Here is a 13,735-nt window from a genome sequence, read left to right on the forward strand (position 1 = left end):
AGGTTGGAGACCTGTTCACCCAGTTACATTTAGTTATTTTCAGGTGGTTTGTACATATAGAAGTCTACAATGGGTAAATCTGCTGAAAAATTCTTCTTCACAGAGGACAGTCTTTTGATTTAAACTCTTTAATAATGTAAATCTTAGCAGCTGTTTTTACGTGGCAAGGGGTAATATAACCAGGGAGATGGAGTAACTATTTTAATAAGAAAAGAGCAAATTTATGAACTGAAAGTTAGTTTCCAAGGAATCCAATGGACATCTTTAGACACCAGTTAATGATAAAAAAACAATCTTTACATTTATATATACTCAAACCCCTTCTATGCTCTCCTGAAAATGTGACACTCCTACAATTCTAATGCCACAATAAAGTAATGTTTACTGTCAGTTATGACTTTGAGGTATTAAAGTACCATTGCTATTACTGTATGAATACACATGCTATTCTTATCTTTGTCCTTTTGGTTCTGCTCATGAGGATCACAATCTTAAGTCACTTCTGGAATTAGCATTTTACTCTCTTCAACAACTATGAAATGTATTGCTTGGTACTTAAAAAATTGTTACAGTATATGTAAGTTTTTCACACAAATTAAGGAGTTGGGGAGGGGAAGGCAAGGGGAAAGGTGAGCAGGAAAAGGGTAATGGGAGAAACAAGAAATGAATGAGTGAAATTAATTATGAAAGGGAGACAGGAAAAATAAAGGAGCAAAAAGTGATGCACAGCTTTAAGGCTAACAATTTATATTCATTTCATGGACCCTATCCCTCCCACTCCACCCCCCACCACCTCCCGTTCTTAGGAGGAGCAGACGTAAGACACAGCTTGTAATTGATGCTAGTGTGTCAGGGATGAATATAAGAAAGAAAATTCTAAATTTAGAGTTTCATTGTTGTCTTTTGGGTGCAGCAATGCTAGTCTGGATGTTCCAGCAATATCTGTACAGCATCCAGACCATCATGGACAAATGCATTAACTACCTGAACTGACAACCGAGTTCTGGTTTCAAGAGCCTTTGGTCCTTGTGGTCACAAGTTATCTAGTTAACGGTTTTCTATCTGAGATAGCATCTGCATTTTTTAAATACAGGCACACAACAACCAAACTCTACGAAACCTTTCAGGCTTCCCCAATATCAGACACCACCAGCTGTGTGAACATTTTCAAATGGGTACCTTTGTGCCTTCTCCCTTTCTACCCACTACACTTGGGAGGAAACCCTTGTGAACATCCATTAAAACTCTCCTCACCCAAATCCATCCTTTACATGATGCCTATACAAACATAGTAGCTAAGCTGTTTGTGTCTTGAAACATTAGCTATTATGCTGACCAGAACAAATTAATACATCAAAAAGCAGCAGAATAGGACTCAAATGCCTTTTCAGATCATCTATAAAGAAAAAGAGTCTCATTATATTGGAAGAGCTGAACTAAAATTGTAATTCAATAACCCATGTGTCCATGGATGTGTGCCTGCATGTGTGTCTATGAACTATATTTAGATGTACAGTCTATAAAAAGTTTCACTGCAAAATGATCTCCAGCAGGAGTTGGATCCCTGATCCACGCCGTCTTTGACAGCCCCAGAAGAGGATCAAGCAGGATTCCAACCTGTTCAAATTTTATTTCTCCTATCCTTGTTCCCCATGAAGATGACTAAAGAGGCCATCTCGCTGTGCTCCCTGAACAAGACATTAAACAGGTCACAATGTGTTGTGTTGTGTTGTGAGTATTACATTGAGGAATAAGGCAAGACTCCACTTTACTGGGATGGGAGTATAGGGTGGAGGGATGAAGGAAGACACTAACACTAAAGCAATCATGGGTCTGTGAATTACATGAGTTTGTGTTTGTTTCCTCTTCCTAGAAAATAAATGTAGACATAGATTGATGGGATTATCGGAGTAAACACAACCACAGGGAATCTCGGGCTGCTTTAACTCTGAAAAGCAACCAGCAGTGCAGTTTCATGAACAAAACGTCTGCACAGCTTGAAGGCATTTAACCTTGTGACCCTGGTGTATTAGCACTTTGTCACAAACCTGAATGCAGCTACTTGATCATCAATGAGTGATGTCTTCTTAAGAAAAATTACTGGTTAATTGTAACACGCTATCAGGAGGTTCTAATGGTTCCATTCCCAACCATATAATGTTCTGATAGTGCTTACTTCTGGGCAGATGTTTTTAGGTTGGGGCAGACAGTTCAGAATCAGGTTAGTTCAAAAGTCAGGGAAAGGAATAATGCAACCACACTAAAAAGCTTTTAGAAAGAATCATTTATTTTTATATAGTATACCTTCAGGGAATCGAGGGCAATGACAAGGGGATTGGTATGCTGAGGTGAGGAGGGATATGGGGGAGGGTCACAGTTCTTTAAACGCTGTAATTAAGGAAACTTGTATAAACTGACCAACGTGTTTGCTGGCATTATGCAAGATAGTCTGGTTTCGCTGCCCCTACTGGCATCAGTCCACCTGTTCAGCTGCAGTGCGACACACTAAATTCTCTCTAGTCAGTACATAGTGTTCCTAGTGTAACAGAGGCATGAGCAGTAGCAAGATCAAGTGTAACCTAGTTTCCTTAATTTGCAGGCTGTTTTTCTATCATAAATAGCCAATAATTTCCAGGATAAATTTAAAGCAAAGACAGTAGAACTGAAAATGCTCTGCAGTTACTGGATAGGAAAGAGAGATAAATCCTTGCTACTAAAATGTAATTATCAATTTAAGTGCTGTAGTAAGAGTGACAACTGTAACAAATGTACCAGCATTGCCAATAGAAACATTAGTTTAATTAACTGCACCCTAATATCTATGCAGAAATATAGATTTTTTTATTATTTGGAATTTTAAAATTTTGAGTATAGAAATATTGTATTTTTGATTATGACTATATATATTTGTATTTCCCAATTCAAGATTAGGAACCTCATTGTTCTAGAAGTTATCAAAAGGGATCAAAGATCCACCTAAGCCTAGCAGCTCTTTAGGCTAGTATGGTTAAGGCACACCAGTTTCTGGTGCCAAGGGAGTGACGTTGCTAGCATCACATCCAGCCACTTTGGGTGACTATGTATCTATTTATAGTTGGATTACTTCTGACACAAATCCAGTTCAAAACTTGCTCTCTCACCTCCAGAACAATAACAAAACACATAAACCACTGTTACATCCCCCCTTCCTAACAGCTCTATTGACAAGGCAATTGCAACCCTTTCCCCAGAGATCTGATAGTCTGAATTTCAAATAGTCACTTGGGTTCTGAGACCATACCTCAACTACAGACTTCATACTCCTGAAGCTATGTTGGCAGAAGAGGCATAGATTAAAAGAAAAAAAAAAACACTATGCTGGCAAAAAACCCACTATAGATAATTATACCTCTGAAAATGTACCTCTACCAGTGTAGCTTTTTTTACTTGCTGGGTTTGGTTTTATTATGCCATGCCACAAAAGCTGTGCTTTGTACCCATATATTGGTATTCCCTTGTACTGATCAAGTGCTCACCATGTTGACATGACAAATATGTGGAGATGGGTTGGAAGCAAGAGATAACAGAAGGAAGACAGCTGCTAAAGAAGTCTTGTAATGCACAATGAGGTCCACACTATCTCCCATCTAACCAAAATGGGTCTTATGTGCTGCTGGTGTAATGTATTAAAGGGTCCTCATTCTACATAAGGTAATTGCATGTCCTACAAAATCAGCTGCTGCATGTGTATATAAAAGGACAAGAAAAGTAGCAATACATGCAGTTTATAGTGACACAGATTCAGAGTCAGTGTGTCATGTCATACAAAGAAAAAAATTAATTGAGCCACACAGAACAGTGTAGAAAGAGAAGGGCTGACACACTGTTGTTAGATGGTGTAATGAGTGAATAACTACACATTTGGAAATTTACTGTATAGAGAGTTGCAAGCCTTCATGCTTCAGGACATGAATCATCCACTAGACAATAGGGTTAGCAAAAAGCTTCTCCTACAATATAAACTGGTTTCTCCTGATTTGTTACAGAAGTTCTTATGCTTCTCTCTGGAGCATATGGTAACAACCAGATATAAAGGTACCAAACTAGATATACCAGAGGTCTAAAAGTTTGTATATTCCATAATTCCATTAATATGCCTCCTCAAGGAAAAGCAGAATGAAAATTCTGGGGATTGAAATTTTAATTATTTAAGAAGTATTAAAATGTATGGTTTATGATATGAAACAAGGACAAAGAGAAACTGTGTGGGATATGCTGTACCTTACAAAAATATTGGGCTTTGTATTGTCCAGGAAAAAAAACATGTCTATGTTGCAGCTCTAAAGGAATAAATATCTAGGCGTCACAGTATGGAAAAAGTTTGGGAAGGGCCTAAACTCAGTGATAAAGAAAGACAGGAATGTTAAAATAATGTACTTAAAATATAGTCCAAGTAGCATTCAGTAACCGTCATAAGTGAGTGCTAAGCTTTTATTAGGTGTGTTCCCAGCATAGTTCTCTGTATTTACAGGAAGAGCAGCAGAAAGCTTTTAAAACCTTTCTGGTAAAGAATCAGATTTTTTTTGTACTTGTAGAAAACAAGATTGACATTAACAGTTACTCATCTAGTGGTAATCCCATTGGTTACCAGAATCAGAAAGGAAAACAAATAAAAAAAACACCACTAAAAGCCATTAATAAAAGGTAACAGGAAGGGACAGTTGTTTCTTAAACCAGTTCCTGGGTTTCATTTAAAGCTTGAATTAAGGAAACGCTGTAGCTCTGGGTTCTATGGGGACTATATAGCAAGCTAAATAGCTTTTAAAGCATCATCATGCAACATGAGCTGATGGATTTTTGGATCATGTGGCAGTTTTTTTATACAGATGGCAAGTGCGCAATAGCAGATAGAGCTGGATTGAGAAGAAATGGAAGACTTTTTCTGAAAGCAGGGCACAGTCTATCATCTTTAAACGTTTTCACATACCTATGGTACATCTCACCCTAGAGCCAGAGTACCTAATAAATATTATTGAATGAAGTCTCATGAGACCTCATGAGATTCCAAGAGATTTTCGTTTCTATTTTACATTGAAGGAAACCAAGACACAGAGAAATCAAAATTTACTTTAATTCAGTGGCTACGTAGTAATATAATCAAGATTCAAGTCCCAGTCCATTAGCTTCACCTCTCTCCCTCTTCCTGGTGGTAATATCCTGATGTTTGCCAACATTAATTTATGGACTTACAAATTGCTTATCAGCTTAAAATTTCCTGTTCCATAAACTTAACCCAAAAAATAAACACAAGCTATTTAAAATGCCAAACAACCTGTCATCCTCCTCAGAAAACGGGAAAATCCATCATCATTGACAAAATGAATATTGATTAGAGTAGAAGAGCTGGCTTACTTCCCAAATACTCAAAGCAGTACAGTTTTCTGTGCTTAGTCTTGTCATTAAAGGTTAATTTCTGTGAATCATCTTATGATAAAGCCACCTCATAATTTAAGGTGGTCCCTGGACTAAGAATTTATATTTTTAGTGTTGGTATTTCCAAATGCAACAATGCTCGTCTGACGGTGGATTTTAACTACATGCAAGTAGTTTACAGACTGGCAGTTTGCCTTTAAAACAAAAAGGGTTGGAAAAATAAAGGTGCTGAAATATCAAACCCACAGGCATCCAAGAGAAACTACTGCAACACAGGTAAGCAATTTTTGTCAGTAATTAAATCTGTTGACCATTTCTGCTATTATTTGAGTAAAACAGAAACCATGAATCTTTGTAATGGTTCACTGATAGGATTTGAAGGAGCAATTTATATCAAGCAATTAATTCAGTCAATGCAATCCTTTCATCTCTTGGTGGATTATCTACACTCTTATTGCATTTGTCCAGTATTTTCATAGATTTCATAGACATTAGGGCTGGAAGGGACCTCGGAAGATCGAGTCCAGCTCCCCGCCCAAAGGGCAAGAAGTCAGCTGGGGTCATAGGATCCCAGCAAGATAAGCATCCAATTTGCTCTTGAAGGTGTTCAACATAGGTTTTCCAGCAGCTATTTACATAAACTACATTTCAGTCAATACAATTCTCACAAGCTCTTTGCTGTATTTATCCTGTTTTGTTTTGTTTTGTTTTTTTACAGTAGAGTTGTGTAATTTGTGCGACTACTCACACATAAAATAATGTTATTTCTACATAACAGCAGACACATTATGCAAGCTAGTCCTGAACAGAGTGCTCTGACAGAGCAATTATAATGCTTCTAGTAGAAAAGCTAGTTCTGAGTAAGCTAGTTCAGTTTAGTACCTCTGCACAGTACTGCATGTTGACACCTCCAAATACTGTTTTAACTTTTGCACCTTCAGTACTAAAAGCATGGGTCAGTCTCACCTGAACGAATATAGTCCATTTTAGATGGAATCAGTCTGAAAAACAGCCCCCCCAAAAAATCAACAAAAACCCACACTTCTTGCTAATTCTTATAAAACTAGCACACTTTTCACACACTGTGAATTTAATTTTTTCATTAAACAAATATGCTTTTGCAAGTTAAGTCCCTGCTATAGGCTGAAAAGTTCCTTTTGGCAAACATTTACACATAAGTATCTTCTCTTGCATGGATGTTTCCAAAAAGCTAAAATAGAAAATGTTACAGGCATCCCTAAAACAAAGGATGTTTTTAATTAATTGCAAAATGTTGACACAAACAGGAAGAACTGCAAGTATTGTGCCTATCTGTGCTTTACTATGCAACACCTAGAAACCCCAACTGACATGACAACCCCATTGTGCTAAATGTTCTACAAACAGTCCCCAACCCCAACATAGGTGGGGTAAAATTAATCCTATTAAAGATGGAAAATATTTATGAAAGTCAAGAAAAGCCTATGCCTACAATTTTAAAGGATAAATGCTTAATTGCCTTTTGCAAAGTCTCACAGGAAGTCCAAGGCAAGGCTGCAAAAAGAAACCAGATTTCCTGAGTCTTAGTCCCATACCTTTCCTCTCTTATCAGGATGAACAATGCAAAAGGGCTCTTAGCCAGAAGTCTGTACAAAGTCACATGAAAAGGAAGTCATGGTCAGAGAGACTAGCACAAAAGTATGTCAGTGCAGTTGCATATTTCATAAATCTTTTTTGACGGGAATGGCTGTAGACGCTACCTTAAACAGTAGAATCAAAAGTCAACACTGTAATAGAGTTGGGTTGATAAAAGAACAACTTTAATACAAATGCCCAAGGTTAATGGAAGCATAAGGTTTTGACTGTTCTCCTATAGATGGAGCTGGTGTTGGATGAATGGACTTCAGAACAGTTAGAAGCTACATAAGTAAAAGAGTCTTGCACTGAAATATAGCTATACACTTAACTGACAGTAATACCCTAAAGCCAACTCTTTAGATGTATAGTACAATGGTAAATGACCACAGAGTGTACACCTATAAGCCTATGTTCACAAGGTAAACATGAAGCCTTCCACTTAAAAAGTGATGAAGTTTCTGATGTAACCAGCCTTACAGAGAAACTCTAAAATCTTGCAACTGAGTTTAGGTGACAATTCCTGGAGAATATAAAAATGTACGCTTTTCCCCCAACTGAGAAAAAAAAAATGAACACTTACTAAATGGAAGAAGCAAGATCACAGCTACAAGTTTCAAAACAGCATCTGTAGTAGTGCAGGACTACTGTTCTGGTAGATATAAAGGGCCATCTCCTGAAAGCCGTGCTAGGAAAAAACCTTCTTATAAAAAGAAAATTGTAACAGGGAGAGCTAATAAGAATTAGGAAATTATTGTGCGTGATGGCCGTGCTAGCAGAGATAGTTAGGGGTCCTCAAATGATCTCTGAAATACTTTCCAAAATATCTGAAAAGATATGCACAGAAATTCACCATAGCTGCAGAAAGCAAGAGCAATTATTTGAAACTTAAGACTCAAACACAAATGTAAATCTCTTGTAAAACTCCATTTCAATAACAAATTTAAAACTTCTTCTGTGACAGCTGAAGCCAATGTGAATGTGTCCAAACCATGTGGTGTATATGAAGCTTGCTTAATAAATACCTGTAAAAAGAATGAATAATTTTAAAGTAGAATTGTGGATACCCCAAAACAGGAGCAAGAACTGGTCATTATAAAGAAGAAATTCCACTTTTGGGACAGAAGTTTGTTCACAGCATGTTATAACATAGTTATGATTTTTAATATTTCACAGAATAGAAAACAAACTGCAGACCTTAGAGAATAAATTCAAAGAGCTGGATTCAACCCTAGAGAAACTGACACAGAAGTTTGAGATTCAGGGCACATCCCTGGAGGAGCAAGTGAGCCAGGATGAAATGTGGACATCACTGCTGGAGGACAGGTGAGCTATAAAGAGAACCCTTTTAGTTCTGCCTTCACAGTTCTCCAGTCTCCAACCAGATATAAGACCTGGAACATACTGTATACAGATGAAGCTGAACAGGATTATCCTGTAGTCAGAGCAAAGGGACACAATTATTTTCCATATTTAGGAAGTAACTTTAAATTGTCTCTTGCCACAAGTAAATCCACCGAGTTCGGCAGTCCAAAGAATAACTAGACACATTCCATTTCAATTGCAGATACATCCAAAAAGACATTAATTAGTACACTTAAAATACCCATATAGTCCCTAAGAATACCAGAGAAATGCCTGTGATTCTGTACATTCTAGTAAGGAGTTTTTGTATGCTATTGTCCCACAGTGAGCAAGAACAATCAAGATTCTATTAAGATAATGGTACCACTCTTACATCAAATAAGCCCAAACTTTCATGTCTCAGTATCTGAAATTAGGTTCCAACAACCACATCTAAATAAGTGGCCTAAATGTTTTTCAAAATGTCCTCAGCTACTCACAGTTACCATAGAAACCAATGACAGCTGTAGATGTTCAGTACTTTTTCAGACACAGGCCACCTATTTAGCTGTCTTTGACTTTGATCCTATGAAGATTTGATGTGTAACTTCAGGACATGAGTAGTTCCTTGGAACCAACAGGACTAATTTTATTAATAAAATGACACACATTTTACCCTTTGCAGAACTGAGGTGGAGGACCATGACAACATGGATTTTGGAGCTTAATTTTCAGCACCCATGCTTGAAAATGTTGGCTTAAATTAAGGAGAAAGTAGACAAATGAAATCTGCATTCAAAACTGAACTCAATTCTACATCCTATGTGAACGCAATACTTTAAAATCAGTAACTGCAACAAAAAGAAACTGATTTTCAATTACATGGGATAAACTGGGAAAAATTAAGCTACACATCAAATATTAGCTCCTATATCTTGTTTCAGAATTTTCCAGTCCCTTTAGCAGTAGTGTCTTTTGAGCCTCAACATCACCAATGTCTTTAGGGAGAACAGGGAATTTGTTTATTGTGTCTCCTTGGCAAATCACTTTAGCATTTCCTGCTCAACTAAATAACTGAATTCATATTAGTAGTGCTGGCCTTACTTTTTTAACTGGTAGAAGTTAATTGAGAAGAAAATGAACTGATCACTGCAATAAACTTTGATGACAATATAAGGAAAATTAAATTCTACACATTTGTTCATTTAAATTCAAGCTAGTCTATTAAAAAACATCCAGAACTCATCTGAAACCATCCCTTCAAAGTTAAGTGAGAACTATTATTAATTTAAATAGAAGGTTTACTATCATCAGATGGCTGGACAAAACAATACTTGCCATGGCCAAAGACCACCAGAATCTCCAATTTGTAATTTAAATGGTGATAAATTGAACACTGAGGAAAGTAGTTCTTTGAGAAAAGGTTTGTCTCTATCTTTTTGGCAGGTTCACTTCAGTGGAAATAAAACTCTTCTACAGCTATGTTAGTGAAACAATTAGCTGCTTGCACAATCAGGTGACACGGAAGCTGCCAGATCTAGCAAGAAGTCTTCCTACCTTAGCCTCTGTACTGAGGCGCAAAAGCAAGAACCAGAGAATTAGACTGGTATGGGATTCAGTGTTGGAGAGTCTGGGGCTGCAAGAAGGACACATCAGAGCCCTCTGTACTTTTTTCATCACACACAGCTATGAAGCACAGCACTACCCAATCTACTCAGCTAACCAGAGACAAAAGTATACCGGTGATATCATCACCATGATAACCAAGGTGGTGAAGAACCAGATGCTGCAAGAGAGCCTGCTGTGCGCTGTTCAGGTAGTAGAGAATGGGAAAGCAAAAAAAAAGGCAAGTAAGGCAGTATCCTTTGTCCAAAAGTAGTGTCACCAACTTAGTAAAACATTCCTAACCCAAGTCTCAGACAATCTTACACACACAAATACAGTTATATAACCCCAGTGCTTATTTGCCTGTATATACTAACACGCAGACCCACATGTAAATTACCTTTTACCATGACATGCTATTACGTATCAATGGTCTGAAAGCGGTGGCACTTCCTAGAAGTACTAAAGGATTTTTTCCACAACCATATGGAGCTACATATTAACACACATGCATGCAGAACAGACAAAAAGAATCCTTGTACCCAGCAGCCTTATATAAGTTAAAATGTTATGGTCACATATTTATCCAGTTAGCCACTAAACTAGATTACCAAAAGTGGTTCTAAAATGTCCATTATTAGCATTAAGATCAGGTTAGACAAACATCTGTCAGCAATGGCTCAAGATTTGGGGCACCACAATGCTCCAAAATAAACAGAAAAATAATAAAGGATAGAAACACCTAATTCCCACTGGGAGAATACTTTTCCCAGAACTGCTACTCTACCTCTGACCTCAGTCTTCCTGCGCAAAGGAAATCTACATAATACCAGGGAACAAAAATTTGTAACTTTATTGGACATTACAAACCATCATGATTTTACAATTTACCTACTCTCTCTGGTAACCTTTCTGTACTTCACAGGTGGTAATGACCCTCTGCCTTTTTGAGTGGTCTCATTCTTTGATAATTAGTTCTCTTTCTACCAATTAATTAAGTTATCCTTCTACTGCCCCTTGCTTTGTAGCTACTTCCGATAACTTCTCTCACTCCATAGGTTTACTGCCCTCTTCCTTTTTCAAGTGTTTATTACATAATGGAGTTACACAAAAGTAACTGTTTTGAGTTTGCAGCAGAATCTGTCAAGCCTGAATCACCTTCATCAGTCATTTTTGGACCTACAGATAAGACAACCACAGACAACAATCATCTTTGACTGAGGAAGATGATTTAGTTTGGTCTGTATCAGCTTCTTTTCCAGACTGCAGATGTGCAATCTTTTGCTTGAAAGCTTGTCTAAGTATCTACCAACCTTACAGAGTTGGTCCAATAAAAGATATTACCAAACAAATCTTTCTTTCACATATTCCCTGGACCATCACAGCTCTAACACTCTGAACTTGCTATGACTGTTCAGACAGCTGATTTCCTTCAGCACAGGTGAATGGACTATTTTCCAGCATTAAATCTCAATAGCTATGAGAAAAAATCTGCTTGGCTCTACTCATGATATAACAAGAACATTGAAAACAAAAACCTGGAACAAAAACCTTTAACACAGTGATTCCCAGCCTTTTTTAGACTCAAGGTATTGCCAGCTTATTTTTCACTTGCTTTTTTGAGACAAGAAAAATAATAGAGCAGGTCTTTGGCTGCAAAGAACTGAGACAAGCCAGAATGTCTTGCCTCTGGCAAATCTCTGGGTTTAGCTTGCAAATTGTGTTTGCAGACCTAACTAGGCTGACATGGTGCAGCACCCCGTGGCATTCTAGAAAGGCTCTTAAGGCACCTCAGGGTGCTGCATCTCCCTAGCAGAGAATCACTGCGTACACAGCACCTGCCTGTGCCTGGTTTAATCGCTGTTGTGAGAAACCAGACTACTGGCATTTCCGACCGAGCTGGTGCCCTGGCCACTGACCCAGCTCCTGCCACAGCTGTTTGGGGTTGAGGCCTGGGAACAGCTCCTTCTAACCACTGCGCTGCAGCAGGATGGGGCCAGGCCTCAAGGAAGCGAATTGAGATAGTGAGGAAGTGAACGAGGCAGTGGCCCTGCCTCATGCCCAACCCTGCTGTGAAGGGCCAAATCCAGGACTGCATCCTCCACTTTTACACCTGGAGGTGCCTAGGGGCGGGGGAACAGAGTTGGCGGCGCCAGCCTAATGGCAGCGCCTTGGATACTAGCCCCTTCAGCAACGCCCGAACTCGGCTTGTGCTAAACAAGATGGTCTCCAAGGTGCCGCCCTCTGCCTAGCAGCGCCTGGCCTGGGGCAGGCCCACGTGAGGGTCAGCAACCGGCCTCCCATGATGGGGGTGGGGGAGGGGGAACTTCCCGCTCATTGTGAGGCACGGCGGGCGGCTCCTCCCCCCACAACTCGGCGCTGGGGGTGGGGCCTGGCGGGGGGCGGGGCTGCGAGCGCGGGACGCCGGGGACGACACTTCCGGAAGCGCTGCCGCGGCTCGCGCCCGTCGTAGCCAGCGATTGCTTCCCGGGCGGCGCGAGGTGAGTGGCGGCTGTTGGGCTCGCGGGCGGTTGGGGGTGGCGGGAGTCCCCGGCGATTGTCCCCGGGTTTGGTTCGCGGCGGCAGGGGCGGAGCTGTAGAGCCACCGGTACCCTGTGCCAGCTCTGCACGGATGCCGCGGCCCCGCGCTCTGTGGCGGGGCCTGCAGGGAGCTGCGGGGCGTTTGGCCTCGGCCAAGCCACTTGCTGGAGGCGCGTTGGCTGTAGCGGCCCGGCCCGCGCACGTCTGCAGCCCCGCCCCGCTCGCAGCCTTTGCAGACCTCCTGTGTCACCTGGAAGCTGTTGCAAAGCTGGTCCTGAAGAGATCGCTGCCTCGCTGCCCGTTTGCCTGTAACTTTTGGCCCCGCGGGGGTGGGGGTGGGGGTGAATCTGGGCCATATCGGGCGGGCACTGGCGCCACCCTGCCCCGCACTCCAGGATCGGGCCTGGGAACAGGGTGGATTTGATTTAAATCCAATCGATTTAAATCACTGGTCAGGAAGCCTCGATTTAATCATTGTTTTCTACAAAAAGTATATTCTTGTTTGATATAACCTTCATTAAAATATTCCCAAACAGGGTCTCTCTTATGGCTTTGCAAGCCCGCTGCTATGATAGGTTTTCCCTTCTACTGTAACAGTTCCTCCCTTTAAAAAATGGCTTTTTTAATTAAAAAAAAAAAAATTAGAAAAAAAAAATCATTGATTTTTATCTGCCCTGCCTGGGAGCTCACTGCTGCTCCCCCACCATGTATCAGGACTGGGTCCCAGAAAGCTGGCACTGTCTCTTCCCAGCCCTCCTCACTGGTACTGGATCCTGATCCATGGGCCCAGAGATTTGGCAGCAGATGTGTGGTACCACTGCTCTCCCACCAACAGATGTCCAGATCCATGGGGAGGCCTGTGAGCCAGCTGACAGCACCATGGGCCAGATCTGGCCTATGTGCCAGAGGTTGAGCGCACCTGCCCTGTAGACTTGCTTTTCTGGGGATCCTGCCTCCCCATCCCCAGAGTTTATTCAATGCAGCGTTTCTGAAATAACAGCATTTCTGTTCTGGTGATCTTCTGTCCTTAGAGAAATTCACAGTTACTGTCTCCCAAGCGCCCACCAGCCTCGCAGGCTCAGCCTGTTTCTTTTTATTATAAATTTCATAGACATCAGGGCTGGAAGGGACCTCGGGAGATCGAGTCCAGCCCCCTGCCCAAAGGGCAGGAGGTCAGCTGGGGTCATAGGATCCCAGCAAGATAAGCATCCAATTTACT

General features: G+C 40.5%; 2 protein-coding genes across 2 annotated transcripts in view; both read left to right on the forward strand.

Moving 5' to 3' along the window:
- Window positions 1–544: 544 nt before the first annotated feature.
- Window positions 545–10,577, forward strand: SMCO1 (single-pass membrane protein with coiled-coil domains 1). The gene is given in 4 exon segments (XM_019542990.1): window positions 545–1,708; window positions 8,203–8,352; window positions 9,817–10,205; window positions 10,208–10,577. Coding segments are annotated over 4 exon segments (651 nt in total). The 5' UTR covers window positions 545–1,652; the 3' UTR covers window positions 10,264–10,577.
- Window positions 10,578–12,404: 1,827 nt separating this feature from the next.
- Window positions 12,405–13,735, forward strand: part of RNF168 (ring finger protein 168) — a 17,106-nt gene continuing 15,775 nt past the window's right edge. Inside the window, exon 1 of the mRNA XM_019542991.1 lies at window positions 12,405–12,476. The gene's annotated coding sequence lies outside the window, so the exon portion shown is untranslated. The remainder of the gene's footprint in view (window positions 12,477–13,735) is intronic.

Source organism: Crocodylus porosus, unplaced genomic scaffold (assembly GCF_001723895.1).
Source record: "Crocodylus porosus isolate Cpor-Errol unplaced genomic scaffold, CroPor_comp1, whole genome shotgun sequence".
Taxonomy (NCBI): domain Eukaryota; kingdom Metazoa; phylum Chordata; order Crocodylia; family Crocodylidae; genus Crocodylus; species Crocodylus porosus.